Source organism: Dermacentor silvarum, chromosome 4, assembly GCF_013339745.2.
Source record: "Dermacentor silvarum isolate Dsil-2018 chromosome 4, BIME_Dsil_1.4, whole genome shotgun sequence".
Lineage (NCBI taxonomy): Eukaryota > Metazoa > Arthropoda > Arachnida > Ixodida > Ixodidae > Dermacentor > Dermacentor silvarum.
In genome coordinates, this window is record NC_051157.2 from 42,045,530 (window position 1) to 42,067,350 (window position 21,821).

The 21,821-nt window shown below is 46.1% G+C and overlaps 2 protein-coding genes across 2 annotated transcripts in view; both read left to right on the forward strand.

The window, feature by feature from the left end:
- The window catches only part of LOC119449870 (RNA cytidine acetyltransferase-like), a 36,429-nt gene extending 31,456 nt beyond the window's left edge, over positions 1–4,973 (forward strand). The window contains exons 16-19 of the mRNA XM_037713152.2: positions 1,212–1,384; positions 2,739–2,963; positions 3,520–3,671; positions 4,848–4,973. Of these exons, the coding sequence (XP_037569080.1) occupies positions 1,212–1,384; positions 2,739–2,963; positions 3,520–3,671; positions 4,848–4,914 (617 nt within the window). The 3' untranslated portion in view covers positions 4,915–4,973. The remainder of the gene's footprint in view (positions 1–1,211; positions 1,385–2,738; positions 2,964–3,519; positions 3,672–4,847) is intronic.
- A 126-nt stretch (positions 4,974–5,099) lies between these two features.
- LOC119448078 (transmembrane protease serine 9-like) overlaps positions 5,100–21,821 on the forward strand; it is a 28,901-nt gene continuing 12,179 nt past the window's right edge. Inside the window, exons 1-6 of the mRNA XM_037711563.2 lie at positions 5,100–5,763; positions 10,037–10,072; positions 11,194–11,273; positions 11,754–11,845; positions 16,348–16,604; positions 20,563–20,696. Of these exons, the coding sequence (XP_037567491.2) occupies positions 5,703–5,763; positions 10,037–10,072; positions 11,194–11,273; positions 11,754–11,845; positions 16,348–16,604; positions 20,563–20,696 (660 nt within the window). The 5' untranslated portion in view covers positions 5,100–5,702. The remainder of the gene's footprint in view (positions 5,764–10,036; positions 10,073–11,193; positions 11,274–11,753; positions 11,846–16,347; positions 16,605–20,562; positions 20,697–21,821) is intronic.

Sequence of the window (21,821 nt, forward strand, 5' to 3'; positions counted from 1 at the left end):
AGCCGCTGCAAGAAAGATACCATATTTTTTTGAATCTAGGTCGATAGTTTTTTTTTTTTTTCATATAATTATACGAAACTCTAGGGTTGGCTTAGATTCGAGGATTTTAAGAAACGCCCCGGTTCTTAACTTGAACTGATAAATATGGTGCGCAGTTAGCGTCATCTGGAAAAGTCAGTATCGCAGCCGCTACTAGCCACGCCAGTAGCCAACAGCAGTACACGAGCGACGTCGTCATTTTGACCTGTGTCGTATTGGTAGTATCGGTATATTGTAGTATCTGCGTACAGAGTGGCGTTATCGTAATGGCACCAAACAGGCTATGCGACTATAGTTCCGCTTTCTAACGAATAGTTGTGCTAGCCGTAGAGGCATCGTGAAATGCTCAAGCCTTCGGGCATCGATGAGAAAAACATCCGTAATTGGAGGGGGGCCACGGGCGATGCTTTTTGCGTGCGCCACAACGAGGATGGCATTTAACCAGGAACTATGATAGTGCACTCCTTCAAAAAGTGCAGCATCTCTAATGCGCTTGATGGTACTGAATATAGTGCACTGTTTGAAGATGAGAGCGATAAGGAAGATAGTGACGCGGCTAGCAGCGATGATGACGTAGAATGAGCTCGTCATGTTCGTATTCAATAAATGCTGTTTCATTTTGTGAACGCTGTGCTCGCTTTTTTGTTCGGCCTACATTCGAGGTAAGTTTTTTTTTTTTTTTTCTGGCTTCGGACTTTGGGGTGTGTCAGCTTAGAATCGGAGTCGGCCTAGATTCGAGCAAATACGGTAGATTTTTGTACCCCTAAGTTAGGGCGTAACTTTACGTTGTGCACTTTACATGTATAAAACTGTGGTGGAAGAGCATGCCATGGATGGCTAAAGCAGTAAACCCAGTGAGGAAATTATACAGAACTAAGGATAAGCTGTCCTTCTTTTTCTTCTCTATGTATATTGTAGGACAGTCTTGCAAAATTGGTCGAGTGTGAATGTTTCCTGCCACCTGTATGTTGCAGAAATCACTGCTTGTCAATGATTGTGAGGTTAATGTGTGTTTTCTTAAAATTATTTAAAAAGAAAGTATGAAAAATCGTTAATAGCAGGCACTTGGATTCTTTAGTGTATCTAATTTTCCAATTCTGACACACCCTTAGTTTGATTTTTTGTTTAATAAGCAATGTTTCTAGACCCACTTCCTTGCTGTTACTTTGCAGCTCTGGCCCTTGAGGAAGTGGAGCGCCTATTCTCAGTGTACGACATCAAACGACTGGAGTTGTACTCGCAGAATCTGGTAGATCACCACCTCATCACCGATCTGCTCCCGACACTGGCACAACAATATTTCCTCAAGACTCTTGGGGACATGCACCTCTCAGCCGTACAGTCTGTGAGTTCATATTTTGTTCTCTTTGCATGCCAACATATTCTCGGAAATTGTCGTGTAGCCATAAAAATGTGTGTGCTTACATCTGTTGTTGTTCGTTAACATCTTACAAACTGCAAGAACTTATCGAAATTGCATTATTGGCAATTCGCGTGTGTGCCGCTGCTATCAAGGCCATCAAAATTAAATGCGATGCCCACTTACATTCACGAAAGGAAACATCTGGTACCAGCAACTGGAACTAATGAATCTAGTGAAGGGGGGGGGGGGGGGGATAGCAAACTAGTCTAGCTTGCCACTAACTCCCTTTGAGGTCTACTTCGCACAGTGGAAAGCTGTGCTGGTCACTGGTTATATCGGTGCCAGTTGCTGTAGTGAGTGTCACTTTTGTGCAGTATTGAGCAATAATAGATTACTCTTGAGCATATGAGTGAGAAAAAAAAAAAAAAAGATCTGAGCAGTTTTACTTATAGTGCAAAGGTGGAAGAAATAGCGCAGTTCTGATGAACGGCCCTCTGTATCTTTTCCCCTTTCATTTCCTCAGCTTCATCTTGTGCCTAGAGAGCCACTGTTTAAGTGAAGCACTGTGCCACTGCTTCATCTTCTTCCTCTTCAAAATTTTTCCTTGCCTCATTCTTTATTGTATAGAAATACACATTGAATGGCCTAGTGAAGATACACTTCAATTACTTTGTTTGCAAAGAGGCACTTGATTGTAACATTGATCATTGCTGACAGGGCACTACTGATGCACATTTTTTTTTTTTTTTTACATATATAGACCTAGTATATTTATGCTTCAAGTTGCCTAGTGTTTATTGCACTTGCCTGGTGCACAAACAATTGAAATCCAGAGTCACAGCTGTGGAACTTCATTATTATTATTACTCCAGCACAGATCTGTTAAGTTCAGCGCATTACATAATTTTGAGCCAGTGAAGAGCAGATAGCAACCATGGCTGTAGTACAGTTGAAGTTGAATATTATTCAGATTTAGTGCATATACAGAAGTGGGTACATTTGTCATGCAGAAAGAGGTCCCATAGTGAAACACTGTGGGGGACCTCTTATAATGTGTTACAAAGGGAAAATACTACTAAACAGAAAAAAAAATTGGAAAAATATTACAATATTACAGAGCTGGGCTTTTGTGATTGTAGTGGCCATGAAGCACACATTAAAGTGAAAATGAGAAAAATCATTGAACCGGACAACAGGGAATACAGAGCAGTGTTGAATTCTTTCCTCAAGTTTGGTGTGCTGTTGCAGGGCACATACATTTCCTGTGAAGCCTAGGCCCTTTCAGGAGATGTTCAGTAGAAAACACCCTGTGCGCATGTGTCTCTGACTGCTGCAGGCCATTCTGTTGAGCTTGGGGCTTCAGCACCGCACTGCGGATGCCTTGGCCAAGGAGCTGGATCTACCGTGCACCCAACTGTTGGGCCTCTTCAATCGGGTGATGCGGAAGTTCTCCCAGTTCTTGCGCGGCGTGCTAGAAAAGACTCTTGACGAAGCCCTGCCACGATCTACCGGCGCGGCTGCCAACCTCACACCCGTGCTGCAATCGCTCAACGAAGAACTTGTGAGTAATGACCTAACGGTGCAGTGTTGGCAGCTTGAACTGTTCTAGTTTTTGTAGGTCCTGTGGACATCTGTGTTTAATGTGCATACAATTTTATTTATCATGCAGAGACGTACCTCTTCTCATGAGTTTGAAATATTTTGAATGTTCATTCTTGTGGAATCATAGTGCTAATAACTTGCAGATAGAGCCCCCTTTCTTTTCTTTCTTCACTTTGCCTGTAAAATTATTTATGAAATACCTTCAGGGCCCATAAGGTGTTAACGAAGGGAGTGGGGTGGTCTAGCCCTGCAAGCACAAATATCAGGACACAACATGCTCTTCAAGCACATTTTTGGAGTAATTTGGATCTGTAATGGAGACGATGAAGGCAGGCAAGTGGTTGCAGTCATTACATGTTTGAGGAATGAAAGAGAAATGCTGTTGGAAGTTTTGGCTGTGAAATTGATGAGTGTTCTGTTGCTTCAATAAAGACTTTTGTATTCCGCTCTTCTTATTTATTGCCTCACATGGTCGTACACTGCCATTTTGCTTCATTCACAATGTCCTTGTGCAGGCCGGTGCAGCAAAAGAAATTGAGGACCGCCAGAAGAGGGAGCTGAAGAAGCTACAGCAGATGGATCTTAGTCAATATAGCATCAAGGGTTCCGAGTCCGAGTGGAAGAATGCTCTGGAGCAGCCTGGCAAGCAGCTTGTCAGCATAAAGAGGTGCGTGCCTTGCAGCATGATGTGCAATCTGTCTGCCCATTGGAACTATGCCTGCATGAGGACGTTATGGTAGGAGATTCTTTGACAAAGCAGCAAGAAAATATTATAGTGTATCATTTCTACACATCGATTAAAAACTACACATTATTGCCCCTATGCTTTCCTTGGCTTCATTATCTGCTGGCTTCATATGGTGGTGGGTATAAAAATTTTGAGCCCCTTAGTTCCCCTTCTTTTCTTCATATTTCACAGATATTTCAGCGAAGAGCTTCATATTTCACAGAAAGGTTATAGTTTTTCATAGAACCTATTATAAAAAAATATTATATTAGTCGGGAAAGATAGGACACAAACTTCCTATCAGATTTATGCCTTTGCGCTGTACCTTATGATGGAGACACTAGCCGTAGTATGAATTCGAAAAAGATGCTGACTTTTCACCTAGTGACTTGTACGCCTGTGGTGAATCGCTGAAATGGAATAAGCATTTCTTTTTATAACTTCCATGTGTGCTTTAGAAGGTACGTCATATATATTAGAATATAGGTCGATTTTTTTTTTTTTAATGTTGCCCAAAATGAGCTATTAACCTATAGTTGTGACCAAAGAATTTCGACCTGTATTCGTGAGCAAAGCTAGCAAAAGTACCAAGCTAATGGAAGTCCTCTGTTGCGCTCGCCGTGAAGCTAGTCTGGAGATTATCTACACTGGCTTCAAGAAATGCTGCATATCCAATGCACTCAATTGCACCAACGACCACGTCATTTGAGTTGCTGAGGATGCCTGCGAAGCATCCGACGAGGACGACTTAGCTGGCAGTTCTGACAAAGATGCAGCTTGAGCCATTGAATAACGAGATTTAGTAGTCAAGCTTATTGTAAATAAAGGTGTGTCATGTTCAATGTCTTTCGTTTTACTAAAGAGATATGGGTTGACATACATTCTAATTATTTTTTATTTCTCAGCAATTTCAATATATAAGGGTCGACTTGTATTTGTGGTTTGACCTGTCTTCAAGTAAATACGGTATATACTTTGCTTCTCGCAATTTTTATATTTTTCTGCTATATTCACATGCTACATGGAAATTTTATGGTGCAGCGAAAAGCTTTTTTGTGCTTCTGATGTGATTTTAACATACTAACAAACTGAATCACTACTTCCCCTTCCTTGCAGCATCAACAAACGTCCTCAGGAGTCGGAGACGCAAGAGAAACAGCATAAAAAGAAGAAGAAGAAATGAGTGCCATCATTAGAAATGGTGTATTCAATTCAGTGTACAGTAAACCATGTTGAACCGGCTGCGCTTTCCCTTGTGATCCTTGCATCGGTGACGTGTTACAAGCAAAATAACTGAAGGCTGGACAAATTGGTTTTGATGCTGACTCGTACAGCCAAAAAAAAAACAAAAAACGGGGATCAATGGGGGTGAAATGCAAAAACGGCCGTGTACCGTGCATTGGGTGCACGTTAAAGAACCCCAGGCAGTCAAAATTAATGCTAATGCGGAGTTATTCACTACGGCTTGCCTCATAATCAAATCGTGGTTTTGGCACGTAAAGTCCCAAACTTTAATTTTTTTTTTTTTTATAACGGGGATGTGATGATGAACAATGCAGATGAAGTGGTGTCCTGTGTTACATGCATTCCTGGGGTAACCTTGGGCTGGCTTGCTGTTTGCTAAAGGCTTTTATGCATACAAAGTTCATAGCCCAATAAAGTTAAGATGTCAATTTTCTTTCTTTTTATTTCGACTCTGTTCAAGTTGTCTCTTGCAAGCTGGGGCTCGCATGTTCTATCCTTGCAAAATATCCCCTTTATGCCGGCCGTCACTGCAGCTGTACGGGTGCATTCAGATGTCATTGCATAAGAAGTGTCCTTGAGCTGTACTAAACATCAGTGGACAGCACCAATGGATGAGGCAGGGATCGCTGTACACTCGTATGCATCTCCTGTAGTAGGTGGCATGCTTTGTACTTTGAGGCCCGCTTCATTTCCTTTTTTGAAATATTTAACTGCGAGCTAGCGACAATGAAACAAAGTGGTTTGTCTTCATGCTTCGTTTTCCTGGTGGCACTCTGGAGATTAAGTGGTAAGTGTACGATAACAAATGAAGATACTCTTATCATATGTGACTTTCTTGGTGTTGTAGTGAATATGAAAGTGTGAAGAAAGGATGGGGGGAAAAATGTTAACTGTGTCACGCTTACTCTGTCACAATGACATTTAAAAAAATTCATCCCATCAAGCAAGCTTTATTTTGTGTCTGTATTTAAAGAAGAGGGCAGCTCATAAAAATGTGCACTTGCACCATGTCCACTAGAAAATTTCCGGTGTTCTCAGTCTCAACAGCAGTGCCTTGATTGGTTGGGCCTCTAGCTTTACAGTATGTGTTCATTCTCTCCTGCGCTGTCATCGTTGCTGTACTTGTGTTTGCTTGCATTCATTGTGAAAGTTGCTTGTTGCCATTTAGGTCGCAGCTTAGAGCTAGTTGTAGGCAAGTGGGTGGTACCGTCCGGGAGGGGGGGGGGGGTGCACCCACTTGATTGAGGACTGGGAGGGGGGGGGGCACAAAGGGGGAAGGGAGGGTTGGGAATGTGGCATACTAACAGAAATTTCGGGGTTGGAGAGGGGTGGGGGTGCACGTGCCCGGTGTACCAGCCCCTGGCTACGCCATTGGTTAACACATAAAGCCGACTACCGTCAATTCGACCGTGACGGGACCGACGTAATTGATTGAATTGTTCGGCGGGTCGAATTACAGAAGCGGTAAAAACGAACGCCCAAACACACCGTTACTACATTCGCAGTATTTGCGCGATTCTGACGCAAAGGGGGGGCACAGTTCAAAGCAGAAAATTAACGTGAAATTGACATTATAAAGTAGAAATATTGCGTGCATGCGTTTTAACAAGAAAAAAATATAGCCCATGTCCGATACTGAAAAAAAAAAAAAAAAAGCAGGATGAAACCAGCAAAGTTAACTTTCACAGAAGGTAAATTTATTTACACAATGTCTATCGTCGTCAGTCTCGGGCAGCACTTTGTCGCTGGCTATGGACCACAACATGCCCTCCAACCCTAACGACTCCGCAGCAATCGCGACCAGGATGGTGAGCCGCGCCTAGACCAACCGCTGAGCTAGTTCGTCGTTCGACGCATGCAAGTCTCGGGAACGACGAAAACACCTGACGCGAGTTTGCTTCCACTAGATTGGCATGAAAAATAAATTATCTTTTTAGTTTTGCCATTAGATTGAAAGCGGCGCGTCGTCGCCGCATCCTATCCGCAGTTCTGTCAAATGCGGTTTCGGGTTCTCTGCATCGCGCAGATAACTTTCGGGCCAATTGTCCTTGGAAGAATTAAAAAAAAGAAAAAAAAATGTGCGAGGGTGAAACGGGTAAATACGGAAATTGTTCATTGTGAGCTACCTTTTTCGCTTGCAAATCTTTTAGGGCAGACTGAAAATAGGCATTTTCGGCAGGAGATAGCATATCTTCGACGCATTTCACGAGACAGGTTACAGACATTGGGGCAGTTCATTCGGAAGTAAATTATGAGTGGAGGGGGGGGGGGGGGGGGAGGCTGGCACACAGACAGCGCAGTAAACGGCAGCATTTTTGTGTTGTTTCTTGTTTTTTTTAAATAATCTCACCGACGATTACGATACTCCGTAATGCGAAATTTAAGCGCAGCTCTATACGTGTTTTCATTTCGCGACAATCTGCCTCGTGCGGCGCGTTGTGAACGGAGCGAAGTGTGGCGCGACTGCTTCGCTAATCGGGAGATCGCGTGGGTGGCGCGTGGACGCGATTCACAGCAGCCGCCGCATACAGACCTCCTAGACGACGCGCGTTACTCTGGCGCCATCTCGTAGCTATCGTCGCCGCAGTACGCTTTTCTTTTCACGCTTTCACCATATCCTTCTCCGCTTTCCGCCTCATGGTTCCGCTGCACCCTCTTCCTCCGCTTTCCTCCTCGCGTCTTTAATCCCCCGCTACGCATTCGCACTTTCATCCTTCGCTGGGCTCGTTCGCTCGGTTACGCCGACGTTCGCCGCAGGTACAGGCGCCTAAGAGCTGCGCTCTAAAAAGGAACCATATTGTACTTCCTGTATATTACTTCTAAAAAAATTAATGTGATGTTACGCTCATATTATTCATGTAATATCTTGTCGTGCGTCTCTTGCACTCGCGAGTGTGAATGGGCCTTTAACACACACAACGGCTGTTGGGATCTGCTTTTAATGCAGTATCACGTGATAACCGAGCCGTTCCATCAGGGTGGTAATACATAATATTTTATACTACACACATGCACAATAGATATACTTACAAACAGCTCTACATTTTTAATTGCGAGAGGTTCGAAGATCGGTGATCCGCAGGTGTAATTACAACATTTTCAATATATACAAGTGATGATGAAGCAGTGTATCGGTTTACTAGCGAAACATTTAGGCTATCAGTCCTCCTTATCTTCATGCGAAGCTCAATGAAATACCCAGTCTTTTATTTTCTGATTAGCTTGTACAGAAACGGTGCTTTACGGAGCACATGGTGCGCATACATGATAGTATGCGTTCACAATTCCGAAAGGGTACGAATAAAATGAATGAAGATAATCGTCGCGACATCACGTTTCTTTACAGTGATTGAGGTTGCGGTGGGTGTTTGATCAGGTATACGGTCGTATCGACGCCGTAGTCTGGTGTTACATACTGCGCTGAGCAAACGGACACTTTCATTCTACACGTCTACTCTAGTTATTTGCGCGCGTTGTCGGCTGTACATGCCAGATGCGGGATTTAAGACACTAAACTTGCATGCCTGCATTGTACTCAAACGAGCTTTATGGAGTTGGATGCGGTGTTTGCACAATGCTCAGCTCGTTACTTGTTTGCGTTTCAGTTTAGCGCTACCCCTGCAACCGTGTCGCACGTGTTCTCGACAGCCCATACAGGGCGAGAAGAAAGATGTTTGAAGAAAAGTTTAAGGAACCGACAGGGTGCTTCTCACTGAAAATGAGCTTAAGCTTCAAGTTGGGCAGCTCCACATGTGGAGTCCTTGCCAAATTTTGTCCTCGACATGTGTGAGGGTAGATCAGACCCCGTTTTTTGGCCATTTGACCCGCCGGCACCATCAGAGAGAAGGGGCAGATAACACGAAATTCACGAGGAGGGATGAATTGATGACCAACTTATTGATTATGTCACATGCCGTCAGTCAACAAGCAGTAGACGGCGCCATGACAGGCAAGGGGGAGCGGGGATGAAAGACAGAGGGAGTGGGGAGCTGAGTTCCGTAAAGGAAAACTCCGGGGGGGGGGGGGGTCTGTCCCCCCCCCCCCCCTTCCCCGGTTCCAGAGTCCCTGCATTGGGGTCATCTATTTGGGACAGGCCAACACATCCTGGAACCATTTTCAGGCCTGCGCTAAAAATTTAGACGTCACTTCCGAGCGGCCGGTCGTCCCGTGTTGGTCAGGCGCGTTGGTGCCGAACAGTAAAGTTCGAATTATTCGGCAAAAGCCAATTTCAGGACTTAAACAGTGAAAGTTTTGGCCAATAGCAACGTACCAGCGCCGACCGCGACCTTCAGTCGGTATCGCTAAACTGTAAAAATTGAATTAGTCGATGTCCAATTAAAGAAAGTCTCCAGCACTCGATTCCTTGTTTGACTAGTGGTGCACCCGTACTCTGCTTTACATTTTTTTTAACGCGACAACGTTAAGGGTCCTGTGTTGCACAAATCCGGCGTCGGTGTCGGCGTAAGCGCCGGCGTCGTTGGCGGAAGTAATAATCGCGAACCACCTGGACCGGGCAGGCCCTTCGCGTGGCGCAAGACGTTAGTGAACAAAAATCCGTCAGAAAAATCGTAAAGTACGACTTAACCACAACCTACAGAAGTGACAGCGTCGAACTGTAATTTCAATATACGAGAAAAAAAAAAAAAAAGCCTGCAGTGATAAGCAGCCAGGGATCTTTGAATGCTATCGCGTTCCACTCTTGAAGGCGAAGCTTAAGTGTCCTCCAAATTTTTTGTCACCTGATGACCGGTTATAATAAATTGTCTCCCCCTTTTTGTGCTCGTAAGTATAAATATTTGCTAGAGCGCGGGGTATGGTGTTATTTCATCAGTGTAGTGATTAGTTCTGCTTCTAGTTTTTGGCTGCCAAGGATAGGGGCAAGAACCATGTCAAGCTGCTACTTAGCAGCTTTTTGTTCTTGTCCTTGAGTTCGTTATGTGCAGATGCTGTAAAATAATGCCAAATAAATTGATTGATTGATTGATTGATTGATTCATAGTAGGATGGAGCATAGGCTGTTTAACAGGCTTGCTAAACCTGTGTTTTTTTCTTCTTTTCAGGCTGCGTTAAAGAGCCGCTGTTTCAGCAGAACTGCAGTAAGATAATTTCGTTTGCTTGCTTTTTTGTGCTTTTTGGTGCTTAACATAGTAGTATTGGAGACTTCTAGGTTGAGTCACTCACGAACGACCCGCCGCGGTGGCTTATTGGCTGTTGCGTTGCGCTGCGCTGCTAAGCACGAAGTCGCGGGTTCGATTCCCGGTCGTGGCGGCCGCATTTCGATGGAGGCAAAATTATTTGCCTATGGTTCAAGTTTTGAACCGATAGAGAAAATAATTCGAGGGTTCCTGGAATAAGGAATCCTCCCACCTAGGGTGAACCGGGTCCTGACTCGGATTACCGTTTCGGAAAATAAAAGTTTATTTCTCTCTCTCTCACCGAAATAACACCCTCGTTTACGTTATGTCAGAACCATATCCGACTAAAATACGCTAGATAATTATATGATTAGGTACATACTCCGTGTAAACTTCCATTGCCTATTGCACAGTCGGCGTCAAAAGTCTATGGAGTGAGATCGAGCAGCGCGAAAAAGTTCAATTTCGGCTCAGTTCGGGCATGCGCACTCTCTAAATCAATGCAACCCTGTGTTGCTCCCACATACTGCAGGTTGCATGACCCAGTTCTAGGATACATGCCTAGGCTTCGCGGAAATTCAGCCTTTTCGCAGGTTCCTCGCGCTTTTGATCGCCGAATGCATAATGATACTTACAGCTAACGCACATTCTTTCTTGTGTCCTCGTTTTTTTCGCGCAGTTTATAAACGTCTAAAAGCTATGAACCAACTAGCCCGCCATAACGTCCTACTAAAGCTAACGCACGCTATACATAGACTCGCTCCCATTTACGGGACCATGCATACATCACGTATGCAGTCAAACCCTCGATATAACGAACCTCGATTTAACGAAATTCGTGATGTAACGAACTATGTTTATTTCCCGATCTTAGTTTCATTAAATTAACGAAACCTCTAATTAACGAAATTGCGATATAACAAAATTTTCACGGCAAGTACAACTTCGTTATATCGAGGTTCGACTGTATAATATTCGTTATTCGTATTCTACATTCCTGGTTGTTGTCGCTGTCATCCCAGCGAAATCAAAGCAGTAATAAGCGCAGTAACAGGTGATTTACTGTCTGCTCTCCCACCGAGGCTGTGGCCTGGAAAATGCCGTGCAGTCGAGAATACTGGGCGGAGAGGAGACTAGGCCCCCTCATCGGTTTCCTTGGATGGTGAGTAAAAAAAGAGACTGTGCATGAGAAGGACCACTCATTAACTGCTTCTGGACCACTCATTAAGTGGAAATATCACTCATTAACTGCTTAACTAATTACCTTACGGAACATATTGCAACTTACAAACTGTAACTTAGCCAATCATCGCAGATGTTTTCTCAGAGACCATATAGAAGGCAATAGTTTAGCGGAAGAAAACGATGTCGCATATATACCAAGCAAGTTCTGCGGAAAATCCGTACGGTGGAGAAATAATTATGAAAGGATAAAATTGTCATTCACCCCAGAGTAGCATTAAAGGACTCTGGTATATCACTGAAGTTACAAAGGAAACCCACAAAACGTCAGACCCTTCTTTCGTTCTAATGCTCCCCTTTTGCGTTCTTCTGTAAACCCGGCGGTTTGCGTCCCCAAACTGTGAGTGCGCAAGATCTAAAACTCCCCAATTACTATCGTTCGCTTTCCTCTGGAGCGCAGGTTGCCCTGGTGGACGAAGAAGAAAAACTGGTGGGAGGAGGATCGCTGATTGGCAATCGACACGTGCTCACGGCCGCGCACTGCTGCTCAGAGTAAGATATATATATATATATATATATATATATATATATATATATATATATATATATATATAATTTTCTTGTACTACCATACCCTTTACATTGACGGTAGTGGGCCATCCTGTCAATAAATGGTCTACTGATTCATACATTACAAGAGGAAAACTGAAGGTCGACCTGAACTACTGTGAACTTCTAGCCAGCTACTTAGCATTGGGGAGGGGAACAAAATGAGAGAGGAGAAAGTGAAGAAGTTGAAGTAGAAGAGGAAGTAACCTTGATGCGGATTATTAATAAAAAAAAAAAAAGGCTGAAAGGTACATCCAGTGCAGTTTCTCTCTAGAAACTTTTCATGGCCGGACCCGCAGGGTATTTTGACTATATGGACCAAGAAAGGCTTTGAGAAAGTAACAGAAAGTGACTTGTCGGTGCGTGCCAGAGATACATCCATTGATTGCCTCTCTCGCAAGTGCAGCGGGCGTGCAGAATAAAGCACGTGGTCTATAGTCTCCGGCACGGTGGAGTGCAGGCTGTGCGCACGTCCATTAAGATATAGCGATAGCGTTGTGTAAATGCCACACCAATTCTTAATCTATGTAGAAGTCCCGCGTGGCTCCTTTGAGCGTTACGTGGTGTTCTGAATCTATAAACTCGGGATCAAGTGAGTGAAGTCGGCGACGACGGTGGTCTAGGCTGCGACCAGTAACTTGCCCTATAGCGGCGCGCATGGTGTTGTATCACGTTGCGTTAGCACCTGTCCTCGTAAATGGGATTGAAGTGGAATAAAAATTGCGAAGGGTCAACTTAGCCTATTCGTCGGCGAGTTCATTTCCATCAACACGGCAGCTTCCGGGAACCCGTTGAAACATTATACGGTGGGCCATTCCACAAGGCGGCTTATAGCTAGCAAGCAAGCTATAAGAGCCAACGGAACCAATATGGTTTCGAGAACACCGGTGCGGGCGAGTTTCAAATTTAAGCCTGTGAAAAACTTTATATGGATGTATTGTTCGTTAAATGTGACGTCTCGTGAGGAAAAAAAACCGTTGACTGGACGCATATCACGATAGTCGTCAAAGGGTGATATTCTTGACCGTTTATCAAGGCACAGAACGCACGTGAACACGGAGTGGTTCACAGAGTGGTACACATCGATAGGATTGACGCCTGCTTCTGCAACGGTGCCTTTAGTTGAGGTGCGGCGTAGTACACCTAGGCATATACGCAACGCTCGGGCTTGATAACTTTCCGAGGTATGTAGGCAGGAAGGTCGCACGTCCGTGAGTACTGGCAATTTATGTAGCGCAGGTAACATACGACTAGCGCCTGATACAACTGGCGCAGGGATCGTTCAGACGGGCCCCACTTCATTTTTTATACATACATCTCAGAACGTGTATGAAGCTGGCAAATTTTCCTTTAAGCATTGTCGCGTGTTTATGCTAATTAGGAAAGGTCACGGTACACGATTGCGCCAAGGAGTCTGTGGTAGTTGACGTATGATATCATGGCACCGCCTATGGTAATCGGATACCGGCTTTCATTGAACTTTACGGCGACACGGTGTACGGAGAGCTCGAAGAAAAATCTTAATTGCGTGTTTCATCTTCTTAAAAATAGATTATTGGATTATACAGAACACACCCCCCCTTTTTTTTCTCCCATATTGCTTACAATAACAGCCTGGTTCGAAAATATTTATTAAAATCAACTCCGAAAAGTTGCCGTGTATCCGCATTTATCATTCTTAGATAGTTCCCGAACTTCTCACCTATTTTTACAGCGAAGCTGAATGGGACTATAGGATCCCGGTATTTCTTCGTCTCTGTAAACAGAAAACACAACGAATCACAGCAGAAGGCGCGAGCCGCGTGCGCCGCTGGGTTCCTTGCAGTACCACCAGATGACGCTGCGGCGGCGCCAGCCGTGCGGGGGACAGAAAAAAAAATAAAGAACCAGAAAGCCCGCCTTCGCGCATAGCGTACGCCGCAAGCGTTTCCCGGTAAAGATTACGGTTGCATAAGCTGCAGTTGCCGGGAAGCGGCAACTGTAGATTACGAAGCAGGGAGCGACGTCCACTACACCTTCATATGTAAAAGAACCCGCCTAGCAACTGATTTCATTTGTGTTGTGGAAGCGCTGTGGAAAGGCCACGCACAGTTAGGACGCCTGAAGAGCGACGAAAAGAACAGCAAGGTCAATATGCACAACGGCGTCGTGCTCAGGCTTGGTAGGATCCAGTTCAAGGCTTCGTCACTTTGGTCTATCGGATCAGGTGATACCACAGCGTCGCTGCCCAACCTGCGTGTATTGGATCTCTCTCCTTAAAAAAAAAAAAAAAAAAAAAAAAAAAAAAAAAAAAAAAAACCGTTCTTTCCATATTTGCTCTCTTCCTCTCCATCTTTTAATTATTGCGTCTCTTTCAGTCCAGGGACTTCCTGCCGTGTGTATCGATCAATACGCTTTCTTCTACTCTTTGCGCCCGACAAACCGACAAAGGCTGCATTACTACAAGCAACCGATTTCGCTCGGGATCAATATTGCCTGCAGCCACAGATGGAGAGACATGCAAGAACACTTGCTGAAATACAGAAAAAAAAGCACTAGTCCTATTGGATTTCAGGTGGTACGCCAAAATTAAATCGATTGTCTTACTTTTTCCGCATAGGTATCAAAGCGAGCTGTCGTAGACAAAAGAAAGCAGAGTTGACTGTACCTGCGAATGCTTAAGTGGCTTTCCTGCATAATGAGTCCTACATAATACAGAAATGCGGCCTTTACAGAACTCGCAACGAAGAGGCGCAGTGCGTTGATCATCATGGGGAGGAGCGGAGACCCGTCCGAGCACGATACCGAGAGAGAGAGATAAAACTTTATTTTGTCCATGATGGGGTCTGGGGGTGGCGGGGGTTGGGAGACTAACCCCCAGGCCTCCCCTTCCTCAGACGGCGGCCAGCCCTTGTTTTCTGGCGGCGTCTTCGGCCATCCGGACGGCCCAGAGCTGCTCTTCTGGGTCCAAGCTGAGCAGCAAAGTCTCCCACTGCTCGGCCGTAGTTATGATGTGTGTAGTGTTAGTGCGGTGAGTGTTGGTGGGTGTAGCTTTCGGGCATGCCCAGATGATGTGATCGAGGTCAGCGCGGGCCTCGCAGGCTTTGTAGAGTGGGGAGTATGCATCGGGGTAAATTCGGTGGTATAGCACGGGGTTTGGGAAAGTTCGCGTCTGAAGTAGTCGCCAAGTGGTGGATTGTGATTTATTCAGCGATTTTTTTTTTAATATCCCCACTTCCTTCGCATTTATTCTATCTTAACAGCTCGGTATCGTGCTTTGAGCGATTACGCTACCCACCAGCACACAAAGCACGATACCGAGCTGTTAAGATAGAATAAATGCGAAGGAAGTGGGGATATAAAAAAAAGAAAGAGAGAGAGAGAGAAACAAAAGAAACGAAACGCAGCAGGAGCGTTGGATAACCGAGGCAGCCGCTGTCGTGCGACACTCACTGCATTATAACGGTCACAGCCAGCGGCTGTAGAGCGGCTAGCGGCTACAGCTTCCAGCGTCGTTCTGTATCGCCAATAATTTCATTACAGTGTGTGAAAACGTACACATTCGAAGAAAGCTACCGTGCGGGGTACCATTTGTCGGGCACCGAGTTATATACAGACAATGGCGTGACTTGTCGACCGACCGATGAAAAAGACCATGCTGTTAAACTGGAAGCTTCCTCATTATTGACTAAAGCCCCTCCGCGATGTCTTCCACCGACCAGTTGGAGGCGCGTTGATTAAGGGGCTTTATTCTTGATACACAATAAGCCTTTAATTGGCGTGGTCTTGGTTGGCAGAAATTTTCGACTACGGAATGAAAAAAAAAAAAGTCGCAGTTTCGCCCGAAAGGCGAAGCATTGACTGCGATAGAAAATTAGTGGAGAGCTATACGAAGTAAGGGTAGTAGATATATCGGTTGCGTAAACTTGTAAACATCCGCTTACTAACTAAATTAATAAGCATGGTATCACGCGCGCACAAGCAAACATGAACATATCTCACTCGATGACCGTGGTAGCTCGCTGTCAGAACGCTGGAGTGAGCAAGCGCGGCAGCAGCATCGAGCGAATTGACCTTCGTGCTGCCTCTCGCATCAACGCGAACTAGGCCGCGAAATCTTGAAAGCCACCTGCGACGAGTGACAGGGCAGGGCGGACTCTGTCACTCGTCGCAGGTGGCTTTCAAGATACAACGTCCCCCCCCCCGCGTGTTGCGCGCGACAAAAGGCGGCGTGATTCCTTCCCACTTCCCTCCCCTGCGTACGCGAGATTGAGCCGCGATCGCCGGCTCACCCTCGCACGCTTTCACTGTCACATACAGCATACGGCGCGCGGCGACAGTTTTATCGCCCTTGGACTTTATACGGAACCTCACGGCGACGACCATGGCGACGGCAGGAATGCGCCTGGAGTGTCCATATAATTGCTATCACAATAAAAAGTATTCCAGTGACGCTCGCGACGCAGGCGCCGGGAGCAGAAGCTGCGAGTGGTGCTTGGCGGCCACCGGATATCGTCGACGCCGCTGCCGGTGGCGGTCGTCGCGTGCGTGACGCACCCGAACTACCGGGGCGTCGCGTACGTGCACGACATCGCCCTGCTCGTGCTGGCCGAGCCCGTGGTCTTCCACGACTTCGTCTCGCCCCTGTGCGTCGAGACCGAGGACACGCCGCTTAATGACCGCGAGCTGTTCACCGTCATCGGTTGGGGACGCGTCGCCGAGGGTACGTATAGTGTGCGCCTTTTTTAAACCGTATATACACGCGAGGGTATATTGCCTGTGTGTGCGCCGAGTGTATTTGTCTACCTGTCTTTCTATCTCTCACACACACGCATACACACAGAAGCGTGCGTGCGTGCGTGCACATGTTCAAGCAAAAGCCGCGAGAACGAAGGCACACAGACAGACCTACAAAAAACAAATGTCGCCGCTTTGTGTTTGTGTAGGTCTGTCTGTGTGTCATCGTCTTCGCGCATTTTGCCTGAAGATTCTAAACCAACGGACCATAATTTTCATCCTAATGGGCGCGTGCGCGGGGTGTTTGTGTGTGCCTGAGTAAGTTGGTTGGCATGGTCGCGTGAGTTTGAACATTAATATGTTCACGTTTTTCTTCATTGCGTGTGTTTGCGTGCACACTGTGAACTTCTCTCCTTGTCATCTTTTAGTTCCGTTTCTTCCTTCCCCAGTGCAGGGTCACTGGGCCTTGTTAACTACTCCCTGCCTTTTCCTTGTCACTTTCATCGCTCTTTCTAGCTTGCTCACTGTGAACAAATGTTACCCGCGAACTCAAGTGGTAACAAAAGTAGCGCTCTTCTTGGACGCTATAACCCGCAGGCGCGGATCCAGGGGGGATGTCCGGATGTCCTGACCCCCCCCTCAGATTTCTGCATCGCCCCCTCGCTGACAGGGGAATGGCCCTTTCGAAAAAAAAAAAGAAAAATATGGCCACCAGCATTCTTCAAAAGTATTTTTCGCGAGTACCAGTGGTATCAGCCATGCAGAAGTAAAGCTAGCTCGCTCACAAGCTTAGTTGTATTCCGTAGGAGCGTGGTGTCGCGAAGTTGCCGTAGTTATTTTTTCTCATGAACACCTTGGACCTTCTGGCGCCTGCCGTGCCTTACTCGTCCCGTCGGTGGCGTCGAATGAACGAGGGGACGTCCCTTTTGCCAAGCGCGCCGAGGTCCGCTCGAGCGCCTTCGCGCCTGATTAACTTAGTTTCCCCTTGGGGTGTCAACGATTGCCTCATTGGCTGTCATCGGTTCCGCGACCAACCTGCTTAATGAAAGAGATCTCTTGCTGAAATGTTCATATATAAATAATAACAACTAACAGCTAAACTAAGAACTACGCATAGGCAACTTTTTTTAACTGTAGCACTCATTGTGATCACAGTTGCACGTTGACAATATCCAGTACGAGCACAATACCGTTCGTACGCTACAAGTTTTTCATTGTAACTTCGCAGTTTTATTGTCGTACATTAAGCATAGGAGGCTCGAGCCCGCCGGATCCGTTTATCTGAGTGGGCGTTCTCGCGGAGCGGGGCGAAGCCTCGAGCCGCAGCTGCGAAGTGGGGGAGCGTGACGTCAGCGGCCAACGCCAGAGCGCGGGCCTAGGATGGCGTCGCGTGGTTAGAGAAACGGGAGCAGATGCGCGCCTTGTGTATAAGGATGACGTCGCGTGGGAAACAAAACATGAAGACGCTGGCTCGCGCTCTCGGCTACTACGCCACATCGTTATTGTTGTAGATGGCGTCGTGAGTCTTCATACGCGGTGATTCGCATATCGTAAACAACCAGCGTAGTGGTTGCTGCGTTAGAGCGGAGCGTTACGCCCGTATTCAAGAACGTTCCTCTAGTCAACACACCACCACGACTCAAGAGAGAAGATGGCACCACCATCCCTCGACAGAAGTGGTCACTGAGCTTCATGATCATTCGCGGGAATTCTTGAGAATTGTCGCGTCTTTATCAGTCGAGAGGCGGCGCTGTGCTCAACAAGGTGGAGTGGAGTAAGAGCTTCGAGTCGAGGGCTGTTTGAGAATACGGGAGTTAGTCCTCCAAAGCAAACGAAGGTGTCTCAGCCGAACACAAAGAATCTTCTTAAAGAAATCAAGGTGTCCCAACAGAACTCCAAAGACGGACCCGTGCTTACGCATTTATAAGGAACCTGTAAAAGATCATCCCAAATTTTATTTTAAGAAACAATACAGGCTAGATATACCGGGTGTTCAAAATTAAGCTTTATGGCTTTCTTAACATTATGCACTGGGAGGCACATGCAGACCACCTGCGCAAATAAGTTATGTGGCCAGGCGGACACAAAGTGAGATGATAATTATCGCTGTCAGCAGCCCAATCAACAAAAATTGAATAATTAACTTTTTATTAACTACAGTAAGTGTGTATGCTTATATTCCAAAGTTAGAGGCAGTCGTGTTTCTACACAGTTTCACTTGGAAGAATTCTTCTAGCGTGTCTATGCTTCGAGATATCCAACTCCAAATTTTAATTTTCGTTCGCATGATTACGCATGCAAGAGAGTGAGGATCGGCGCAAAGCTCCTCCCTGATGTGACGCGGCTGTTGCGTGCGGCGTTTAGTCTGTCATAAGGGCGAAGGCATTGGCAAAGATAATAACTGTCCACCTTTCCTTCACGGCTGGCGAAATGAAAAAAAAAATCTAAGAACCCATAACCGCTGTCGTAACACGCGACCGCGCAGCATGTAAAGATGACGGCAGCTGCCATGCAGAGATAATGGCGCGAGCGGCGAAGCCGGAGGGCAGCACGCGTGCGTAATGGTGACTAGACGACCGGGCATGGTCCTTGTCTGGGCTACGAAAATAATGTGACTGCTGATTTCCAAGTATTGTAAGTTTTATTGAAATTAAGAGCAACAACTGCACCATCAACAGCAGAAACCTTTTTAGCTATATGCTAACGAATATTTCATACTGCCGATTTAAGTTTGGTGTTGTCATGCACAAATCTCATGACAGCACTTCACCCATCAAGATGTCAATGCCCTAAAGATGTCCGAAATGCCTCCCTTCCACAGCAACGCAAAGCATAAACCGCTCTCGCGTCGACTCGATTATTCTGCGCAGTACGACAATTGAAATTTGGAGTCGGATATCTCGGAGCACGCACACGCTAGAATAATTCTTCCGACTGATACTGTTTAGAAACACGACTGCCTCTAAGTTTTCAATACAAACATACCCACTTACTGCAGTCAACCAAAAATAATTGTTCAGTTTTAGTCTATTGGGCGGCTCACAGCGATAATTATCATCTCACTTTGTGCCCCCTTAGTCACATAACTTATTTGCACAGGGGGTCTTCGCGTGCCTCCCAGTGCCTAATTTTAAGAAAACCATAAAGCTTAGTTTTGAACACCCTGTATTATCAGGCGCAGCCGCCAAGCGCATGGCTGTATTGGGTAACGTCCTTTTCCTATAAGCTCGGAGAAACCGATACCTGGCTTCGATACAGGTCTTCTTCCTCTTTCTGGGGTTTTACCTGTCAAAACCAGTTCTGATTATGAGGCACGCTGTAGTGGAAGGCTCCGGCTTAATTTTGACCACCTGGGGTTCTTTAACCTGCACTACAACGCAAGAACACGGGCGTTTTTGCATTTCGCCTCCATCGAAATGCGGACGCCGCGGTCGGGATTTGATCCCGCGATCGCGTGCTCAACGCCTGAGCTGACTGAGCCACCACGGAGGGCTACAGGTGTTCCTCTAGCCGTATAAAACGCTGGTTTATCGTGAGCAAAAACGGTAAATTTTGGTAAATAAGAAAGGCTACTATCATCATCATCATAATCATCACTATCATCATCATTGACAGAAGCTGACCCCCCCCTCAGAAAAAACCTGGATCCGCCCCTGTATAACCCACAACGTACGGCCTCTAGCACAAGCATTTCAAAGGTATCTGTCGAGTCTTCAGGTTAAGCGAGGCCTGTCGCCTATATAGTTTTATAATGCACAGTGTTCCTTGGATAGCGCCAGAGAGAGCGCGGCGCTTGATGCGCGCGTCCGGGTTCGCGAACAACCACAGACATTATTGGTGTTGATTCTTTTTAAACATGGCACACTACAGACATCACCTACGGCTCACTCTTAAACCTCTTTTTTTTTTTTTTTTTGGCGACCGTATGACTTCTGCCCGCGCAGTGAGCCAGACGAGCGACGTGCTGAAGCTGGCCAAGATCCCGATCATGAGCCTGGCGCTGTGCAAGGAGCGGCTGGGCGAAGACATCCTCGACACCAACCTCTGTGCAGGCGGAAACAAGGAAGACACCTGCCAAGTACGCCCACTGGTCGACCTGAGCAAAACCTACTTCCCGTCGGATACAGTCTCGAATGCTTCTGTTCGTCTCACTTTCTGTGATGTTGGCGTTTCCACAGGTGTCCTGCCTGCGCTTCACTCCTTCGTTGTCTCTAATTAGAGGACGCGCTGGCGCCATGACACGGGGTTGAATCATTTATACAGGGTACCTTGCATTTTCCCCCAACGAGCTAAATAATAAAAAAATTGAAATATTACGCGCCGAATTCTCATTTGCCTAGCTGAAATTTCGCAGCAAGATTACATTTTATGCTGCAGATCATTCAAAATAACTCTTAATTGGCACTAATACTTACATAGTCTGTTTAAAACATGTGAACTTACCTTCGTCTGCGCCTTTCTTGATGCCCGCATTGCACCCCCCAGCGAACAATACAAATGAAATTCAAAGGCCATGGTTTGCCGCACTGTACGCCAGAAGTGACAAGGTTGCGGTCCGTTTGGTCACCATAGTCGCCATATTTGGGCAAACAAATTTACTGCGAGGGGCGCGGACGAAGGGATATCGAACTTGCCTTTTTTTATTGACAAATCAGGCAAGTAAAAGAGCCAAGTGTTATAAAGAACAATGCGGATCATAATTTGCGATACGGATGGAAAACTCGAGAAAAAAATGTCACAGTTTCGCCCTAAGGGCGAAGCAATGAATGCGATAGCAACACAGCAATGTCATACGAAGTAAGGTGAGCGGCTTTGGTAGCAGTATGAATTGTAGTAAACATGAGCTGATTAAGTAAGCAGGTGTGCTGCGGTGTAAGTAGACCGACATGAAGAGAGACTCGATGACCACGAGAAGGCGCGTGTGAAACGGTGGTGTTGATGAGAAGCGCTTCCCGTGGGCAGCGCGTGCGAAGGGACACACCTGTAGCGTTGCACTGCCTATCCGGGCAGCATTGCATGTGTAGCGTGCGTTGGAAAATGTTGCCCGACTATTACTAACTGAATGAACAAGCGTGATGTGAGTGCGCACAAACATGAATAGATCACACTGACTGATTGCAGACAACGCCTGTCAAAACGCTGGCAGCAAGCGCATACGCCGCAGCGAGCGAAGTTACGTGCGGTATATCGCTTCAACGGAAAC